This window comes from Mustela erminea, chromosome 10 (genome assembly GCF_009829155.1).
Source record: "Mustela erminea isolate mMusErm1 chromosome 10, mMusErm1.Pri, whole genome shotgun sequence".
NCBI classification, from domain to species: Eukaryota; Metazoa; Chordata; class Mammalia; order Carnivora; family Mustelidae; genus Mustela; species Mustela erminea.
The window spans coordinates 80788311-80796891 of NC_045623.1; the positions used below are offsets into that span (position 1 = coordinate 80788311).

Consider the following 8581-nt stretch of genomic DNA (forward strand, 5'->3'; position numbering starts at 1 on the left):
CCCCTGCCGCCTGCCCCTCCCGGCAGTGCGACCCCCGACAGGGAGGGCCCCATCTGCTGGAGGCTCGGTGACCTGTGTCAAATGAGCAGGCGCTCGGTCACACTCCAGAGCCCGGAGGAGGCCGCCGGGCTCTGGGAAAGCCCAGGCAGCTCCAGGGCTGGGGGTGGGCTGAGCAGGGGCCCCGCTGGGGAGGGAGGGCCACAAGCTTCTGAGACTGGCGGCAGCCTGGCTGGGAGCTGCCCTCCGCAGACAAGGAAAGTGAAGAAGGAAAAAAAAAAAAAAAGGAAAAAAAGAAATATATGTATATATATGAAAGAAAGGGCTTCCCTGCTTCCGTGGGACCAGCACTGCTGCCATAAGGCAAGGGCCAAACTCTGAGCTGGGCACGGGCCCCCCTCTGCCTTCTGACCCCTTGTGCGGGATATATTAGTTCCATGGTGGGGGGCGGGGAGATACATCTGTGTGTCTCCATGACGCGCAGGGTTGGCCTCTTTGTATCTGAGCACTGGGGGAGACAGTGTGAGTGTGTCTGTGTGTTCACATTTGCGGGTACCAGGGTGTACCTGTGTGTGGGAACTGGCCTGCCAGGTGAGAGCTTCCATGCTTGTGACCCCTGGGCCAGCAGGTCTCCGATATTTCTGTGTCACTGAAGCAATGCCTACTCGAGCCTCCTGCAGCCCGTGTGCACGTTCTGGGCACGTTTCCTTTGGGATGCATGTCTGTATTTATCGTTGTGTGTTGGTTTGTGTTGACTCTGAATTCCATCCTAATGGGATGACTCCATGTGTCCCTACTGTGAATCTGGGTGTTTGTCCCTAGGCTAAATTGCATGTCTATATCTGTGTGTTGTGTGTGTGAATGCATGGCCATCTGCATGCCTAAACCGTTCAGCATCTACACGGGTCAGGTGGTAGTCCGACTGCCATGCCCCAATTTCTCCCCGTCGGCTCTCTGGGGAAGGGGGGGTTCCCCTAGAGAGGGGCTGTTGAACTGTGGGCATCTCTGCCAATGGGTATGTCAGAGCCCCTGGGGTCCTACCCAAACCTCCAGAAGCAGAAGCAAGTTGGATATCAAGACCTCTGGGGGGAGCCCAACTCTCAAATACAAGAAACTGTTAACTCCAGACTAAATCCATGCATTATAGAGGGTCTAAAACTTCCAAAACGGAGAAAGGAATGTTATCCTTCCCTAGTCCACACAGCCAGCCCCGAGGGTGCTAATACTGGAGCTTGGGCATCATCCTGAGAAGCAGGGATTGCTGTCTTATTTTAAGATGACAAAACTGAAGCTAAAACCAGTGAAGCAGACCGGCCAAAGTCACAGATGTGCTGGGGGATGGGGGTAGGGGGAACTGGGAAGGAGTCTTGCTGCCTGACAAACTGGTCACCTAGGAGCCAGGCTTTGCTGCAGGCACCCCTCAATTCAGTACACACCTGAGAACCCGGCTTCAGAAGCCCCAGCTGACCCTGGTCTGTCCCCACAGAACTACCAGGGATGGGGCTGTGGTTTCTCTCTGCTGCGACCGCCAAAGCCAGTGCCTCCACTGGCGCCCGCCCCCATCCCATAGCAGTGGGAGCAGGCGTGATGAAGAGTGGGACCTGCAGCCTCAGAGAAGCCCAGTTTCTTAAATTTTTTTTTTGTTTATTTATTTGACAGAGATCACAAGTAGGCAAGTAAGCAGAGAGGCAGGCGGGGGCGGGGGGGGGGGGGGTGCGGAGGAAGCAGGCTCCCTGCTGAGCAGAGAGCCCAATGCGGGGCTCATGACCCAAGCCAAAGGCAGAGGCTTAACCCACTGAGCCACCCAGGTGCCCCAACAAGCCCCAGTTTCTTCATCTCCACCCCAGGAATAATAATCTCAGGGCCCTTCTACAGGGCTGAGAGGTGCAGATAAAATGTGAATAAATGCAGAAGCACTCGCTAAACCATCGTGCCCATGGGTCACTGTTCTTCAAGTCTCAGTAGCAGTTCAAAGGCTGAACATCATACACCTGACTGCTGTCCAGACACTTCCCTTCCTCTAACAGGAACTGAGAGATTCACAGAATCAGACAGCTACAAGAGCCTGAGAGGTCAGGTGGGCCAAACCTCCACAACCGCACTCTCCAGATAAAGAAACGGAGATTTGCAGAGCGCCTGGGTGGCTCAGTGGGTTAAACCCTTTGCCTTTGGCTCAGGTCATGATTCCAAGGTCCTGGGATCGAGCCCCGCATCCGGCTCTCTGCTCAGCAGGGAGCCTGCTTCCTCCTCTCTCTCTGCCTGCCTCTCTGCCTACCTGTGATCTCTCTCTCTCTCTCCTCTCTCTCTCTCTCTGTCAAATAAATAAATAAAATCTAAAAAAAAAAAAAAAAGAGAGAGAGAGAGAGAAATGAAAGAAACTGAGATTTGCTTAGAAAGGGGGAAGTAACATGCCCATTCACTGGCCTTGCATAATAGAAACAACCAGAGTAAAAGCCTTTTCTGAGAGCTTTTCACCCCCATTTTCTCAGACTACCCACTGACTCCCCTCAGGAGGCAGGTGGGCTGCCTACACTACAGTTAGTCCCCATTTACAGGGAGGAAAACCCAGAGCCTCAGACACTGGACCAGAGCTATTCTTGCCCAGAAAGATAGAAGCAGGTCCAGGTTGGAAGCCCAAGCTTCGGGGTCATGCTGGTTGGGTTAGGGCTGGCGTGAGAGGCGCTTTCAATACAGAACTCCCACCTTGGCCCTACCTCCTGGGCTTGAGGAGGGGTCAGGAAGGCAAGTGCTTTATGGTCTTATGAAAGAAAGGTGACTCAAGGTGACCATGTCTTGGGCCAGAGTCCAGGAAAGCCAAGCATCCCTAGCTGGGTTCAGACACCGAGGGTCTAGAGGAGCAGTCTGTACCCAGTACGACCCCTGTCACTATGGACTCTGCCCCAGCCACCCTGAGGACCATTCCCACTGCAACTGTTGTCCAAGCCCCCATTACCTTTATTCATTCACTGAGGCTCTATTTACAGTCCTAACTTGCCCAGTAGGGTCTAGCTGGACCTCCAGCTCAGTTCTATGATCTGGGACCCCAGGGCTCTGGAATCTAGGGCTCCACTGGAGGTAAGACCAGAGGGGGAAAAAGAGTGGGCTGTCAGGTGGAAGCCTCAGTGCAGGAAAGTGGAGGCTACAACTCATTACACTCGGCCTCCAGCCCCGTGTGGGGCTTAGAGGCACGGAGTGGCTGCGTTGAGGTCCAAGTCCACTGAGGCTCTTTCAAGGAGCCCTCTCACTGCTGGGGAGATGAGAAGATGCCGGAATTGCACACTCCGCCTTCCTAGCAAGGCTTCCTCCATCTCAGTTCCCTTTTCAGCAGCCCCCAACCAAGTCCGTTAAACTCCAGCTCAGAGCTCCAGCGAGGCTGGACAGCTCCTGGCCTGCATGCAGGATTTCTGAAGTGCCAGCCGCCCTTTCCCAAGTCCACGCCACTCCTCACCTGGAGCAAGTTTCGCGTCCGGGCATGACCCGGTCATGACCTCGGCCAGTGAGTCGGTCACGCAGAGGGAAGGAGCGAGAAGGCAGCAGCCGCGTGGGACAGATACCCAGGGGCGAGTATGTCCACCACCCCCATCGGCGGCGTTTTCCCCAAGCCTAGGTCTCCACCTCGAGGTCCTCTCACTCGGAAAGCCCGGAACGCGGCCTGGTTACGGGAGCTCGCGTCTCCCCGCAGCATCGCAGCATTGCTGCGGTGCGTACCCCCAGCCGCCCACGCAGTTCTCACCTGGTCCGCGTAGCCCGGAGGAAGGGGAACCTGCACGAGGCGGAAAGCCAGAGCCGGTCGGACTCGGCCCGCGCCGGACGCGCTCTCGGGGCCGCCGTACGTTGGCGGAGTTGCGACGCTAGGTCTAGAAGGAGAAGAGGGAAAACGGGACGGGCCCGGGAGGCGGGCAGAGGAGAGCTCCGTGCAGGCTGGAAGCGCGGGAGGCGAGGAGGCCGAGGGGAGCAACGGCGCCGGAACCGAGCCGGGACCCGCGCCGCCTCCCGCTCGCCGCCGCCGAGACCCGCGGGAATCCCGGCCCGCCGGCAGCGGCACTGCGGAGGGAGGAGAGCGGGGCTCCGCTGCTTCTCGGAGCCCTAGCGCCTCCCGGAGCCCGCAATCCCTGCCGCTGCCTCTTGGCCGCCCGGGCAGGAGACGGGCGGGAATTCAGTTCGCGTGGAGTGTGGGACCTGCCGGGCTCCGAGTCTCCTGCTCCGGGGGTAAGCGGGGCCCACGCAGCCAGGACGAGAGGGGGTGCGGTCCCAGTGCCACCCCCGCGCCACTCCCCACGTGGCGGCCGCGCCCCCGGGGCGTGAGTATGTACGCGGACGGTAGGGGGGCCGTGAATGAAGCCCCAGCGGCCAATCAGCACGGCGGGCGCGCGGGACCCCGGGAGCGAGGCCCAATGGCGAGCTCTGGGCGGCAGGGCCGGGCGGCGGGCGGACGCGGGGGGCGGGGGCCGTGGCCGGGGGGCGGGAGGCGGCTCCGCGGGCAGCCAATGGGCGGCGGGTGGGGTGGGGCTCCGGAGCGCCGAGCGGGTCGGGGCTTTAAGCCGGCGGAGCGCGGCGGCGGGGCCCGCAGACGGAGAGGAGCGGCGGCGGCGGCGCGGCGCAGGGCGCGGGGCGGCATGGCCACCACCGCGCAGTACCTGCCGCGGGGCCCCGGTGGCGGAGCCGGGGGCACGGGACCGCTTATGCACCCGGACGCCGCGGCGGCAGCGGCGGCGGCGGCGGCCGCCGAGCGGCTGCACGCGGGGGCCGCGTACCGCGAAGTGCAGAAGCTGATGCACCACGAGTGGCTGGGCGCGGGCGCGGGCCACCCCGTGGGCCTAGCGCACCCCCAGTGGCTACCCACGGGAGGAGGCGGCGGCGGCGACTGGGCCGGGGGCCCGCACCTGGAACACGGCAAGGCGGGCGGTGGCGGCACCGGCCGAGCCGACGACGGCGGCGGCGGAGGAGGAGGTTTCCACGCGCGCCTGGTGCACCAGGGGGCGGCCCACGCGGGCGCTGCATGGGCGCAGGGCGGCACGGCGCACCACTTGGGCCCGGCCATGTCGCCGTCCCCAGGGGCCGGCGGGGGCCACCAGCCCCAGCCGCTCGGGCTGTACGCGCAGGCGGCCTACCCGGGGGGCGGCGGCGGCGGCCTGGCCGGGATGCTGGCGGCAGGCGGCGGCGGTGCGGGACCCGGCCTGCACCACGCGCTGCACGAGGACGGCCACGAGGCGCAGCTGGAGCCGTCGCCTCCGCCGCACCTGGGCGCCCACGGACACGCACACGGACATGCACACGCGGGCGGCTTGCACGCGGCGGCGGCGCACCTGCACCCGGGCGCGGGCGGCGGTGGCTCGTCGGTGGGCGAGCACTCGGACGAGGACGCGCCCAGCTCGGACGACCTGGAGCAGTTCGCCAAGCAGTTCAAGCAGCGGCGCATCAAGCTGGGCTTCACACAGGCCGACGTGGGGCTGGCGCTGGGAACACTGTACGGTAACGTGTTCTCGCAGACCACCATCTGCCGCTTCGAGGCCCTGCAGCTGAGCTTCAAGAACATGTGCAAGCTCAAGCCGCTGCTCAACAAGTGGCTGGAGGAGACCGACTCGTCCAGCGGCAGCCCCACCAACCTGGACAAGATCGCGGCGCAGGGCCGCAAGCGAAAGAAGCGCACGTCCATCGAGGTGGGGGTGAAAGGCGCGCTCGAGAGCCACTTTCTCAAGTGTCCCAAGCCTTCGGCGCACGAGATCACCGGCCTGGCCGACAGCCTGCAGCTGGAGAAGGAGGTGGTGCGCGTCTGGTTCTGCAACCGGCGGCAGAAGGAGAAGCGCATGACCCCGGCGGCCGGCGCCGGCCACCCGCCCATGGACGACGTTTACGCACCGGGCGAGCTGGGGCCGGGCGGGGGCGGTGCATCGCCGCCCTCGGCGCCCCCGCCGCCCCCCCCGGCCGCGCTGCACCACCACCACCACCACACACTGCCCGGCTCGGTGCAGTGACCCCGCGGGCCGGGCCCCCGCCGGCGCGCAGCGAGGCGCCGCGCGGCCTGAACTCTTTTTGTTCGGTTGCTTTGGATTTTACAAAAAGCCCAGAAACTTTCGAACAAAACCAAACACCCGGACGACCCTCTCTGGCGAGCGGCGAAGACAGCCGATAGGCTGAGTCGCCCGAGCCCCGGGAGAGAGGAGCGAAGATCCGGAACGCGCCAACTCACCCCGGGCATCCTGCCCGCCGCCTGCTCCCTGCCCCCATCCCCTCGACGACCCCCGCCCCTGCCCCACCCCGGGCTGTTCGGGGCCGGATCCCGGCAGCGGCCTCCCCACAGCGACAGGTAACGCGGTACGGGGTTAGGGATCCCCGGGAGAGAGGACGAAGAGAGGAGGTTCCCTATCCCTCTCCCCGGCGCGGACTCCCAAGCCTGCGGGTCGAGGGTGGGGGACTGTCACTTAATTCGCTCCACGCCTCTTCTCTCCCACAAGGATGCGCCCCATCCCCTTACCCTTCCTCCGGGCTTGGTTTTTTACGGTTTTTATTTATTCATGGAGCCTCCCGGCTCCTGGGGTCCTTCTAACTCCGCCCGCGCCCTTAATTTAAATCGCTGTATACTGTATTTATCGGGGCCCCGGAGGGGAGGCCGCGAGAGCCGCGTCTGTGTATAAAAGCAGGAAATAGCCAAAGCTTTAATCTAGCCTAATTTATTTTTTTCCCTTATCTTCCCCTGCCCTACCCCCCAAAAAGCAAAACAAAAACAACAAAAAAAAACTAACAAAAAAAAAAATTCGAGTGTTCATTTTTCGTTTCGTTTTATCCGAGCTGCGATTCGGTTCCCGGCCACGCGGGAGGGGTCTGCGCTCCCACACACAGCCCACGGGAAGAGGCTCCTGCCCGGCTGCAGACTGACCGCTGCACAGCAGGGCCCCCGCTCCCCGCGGGGCCCTGCCCTCCTGGCCACCGACAAACGAAACTTGAAAAAGTTGGAGATATTTTTTGACCAGCTGTAGAAATAAGCCGTTCCCCTTAGAACCTTCTGCCTGATTCCCTGCAGCTTCCGCCTGCTCCCTTTCTGACCCCACCTGGGATGCGGGATGCTGGGGCGGCCAGGAGAAAAATTCCCCAAGTTTGGGGTGAGGTGGGAACCATGTAAATATGTGAGATATGTACACACATTTTGTGCTTGGTTTTTATTTTTTGGTTTTTCCGGGCTGCCCTCCATCCCCATCCGAAAGGATTTTGTACACTGAATAATCCGAAAAAAAAAAATATTTTAATATGATTTCCAGATTTCTGACCCATCTCTATTTATTTTCTGGATGTGTTTGGAGCTTCCCCCTTCTCCATTTCTTGTTCTGTTTGTTACCGTTTGGATTTAAATTTTGTTATTTTATTTTTCTTATTTTTCAGAACAATGTTTTGGTGCATTCTTTGTATCTTTATTGCAAAAAATAATAATAATAATAATGTAGACTGGGAAGTTCCCTTTATATTTATGTTATAGTAAATATTTTATTACTCACATAAACATGTACCCCAGGGCTGTGTCCTGTCCTTTTTACTACCAGGGTTGGGTCGGTGTGCGGGTGAAGTGTTGGGATACCCTGGCTAACCTCCCCTGAAGTTCTGGCCACACTATCTGGGACAAAGGTGACCATGCAGACCTTCTTTCAGGCCCCTATGAGGACTGCCTGCTACTTGGGCAACGAGTGAGCGTAGGGGAGATGAAGCTGCTTCGTGTACCCTCCTGTAAACAGACTATCCTGAGACCAAACCAGGGCCTCCGACACTGTAGACACCACACTGAATCTGGGACAAACAGCCATTCCTCAGGTACAACTCGACTGCTTCTCAGCCAAGGAAGAAGACTGCCTCACCTGGACCAGCAGCCTGGCACCTCTGAGTGCCCCGCGGCCCCCAAGACATCAGGCCCTGGCTTCAGTTTCACTTTGTGCTCCACGTGTGGAGTCCAGGCCAGCTCTACCCTTCCAAGTCAGGGGGCTGTTGGAAGCGGGGTCAGGCCACGCCAGTCCGCCCCAGCTGGCTCTCCACCCACAAACACATGATGCCCAAACCTAACCTGGATCCACGGGGAGTCCTAACAGCTTCCACATCGGCCCTGCAGGATGTAAGTGGGCCTGGGAAGGGAGTCCTGCCTGCTTGCTTAGGCAAAAGCCGGTCCCCTTCCTCTGCGAACAAACGGTCTGGCCCAACTTCCCTCTGTGGAGGAATGAGAACACAGACAACTGTGCCCCCACAAAGCCCTCCCATCTCTCCAGGGAGGGATGCCCAAGGAACCCCCCAGCCCCAACACTCAGGGAGTGATGCGTATGCCAAAAGGAAGATTCGGCGGTTGTGCAGCCCTGACCTGGGGGTCAGGGGGAGACATAGTCTCAGACATCTCCCCCCTCAAGCTTTCAGCAGCAACGTCTTCCCCCTCCCCAGAATCCTGATGTGTGGAGGTGGATCGGGGTTCCAGAGCCAAACCCCAAGATTTACCTGTGTCCCCATCAAGATCCTCTTTTTCCTTTAAAACAACTTTTAAAGAGACGAATGAATTAGCTCTTCTTGCCTCCTCACTAGACGCAGTTCCTTTCCCTTCTCAGAAGAAACCTCA

General features: G+C 60.2%; 1 protein-coding gene and 1 long non-coding RNA gene across 3 annotated transcripts in view; one reads left to right on the forward strand and one right to left on the reverse strand.

The window, feature by feature from the left end:
- Nucleotides 1–4410, reverse strand: part of LOC116567801 — a 65188-nt gene extending 60778 nt beyond the window's left edge. For both annotated transcript variants that reach the window (XR_004276338.1, XR_004276339.1), the window contains exon 1: nt 3731–4410. This is a non-coding gene — a long non-coding RNA (uncharacterized LOC116567801). The remainder of the gene's footprint in view (nt 1–3730) is intronic.
- A 170-nt stretch (nt 4411–4580) lies between these two features.
- On the forward strand, nt 4581–7499 carry POU3F1 (POU class 3 homeobox 1). The gene has a single exon (XM_032303320.1). The coding sequence runs from the start codon at nt 4614–4616 to the stop codon at nt 5970–5972; it is 1359 nt and encodes a 452-aa protein (XP_032159211.1). The 5' UTR covers nt 4581–4613; the 3' UTR covers nt 5973–7499.
- The last annotated feature ends 1082 nt before the right edge of the window (nt 7500–8581 follow it).

Coding starts and splice junctions, on each gene's coding strand:
- POU3F1 (XM_032303320.1), top strand. CDS start 4,614: ATGGCCACCACCGCGCAGTACCTGCCGCGGGGCCCCGGTGGCGGAGCC.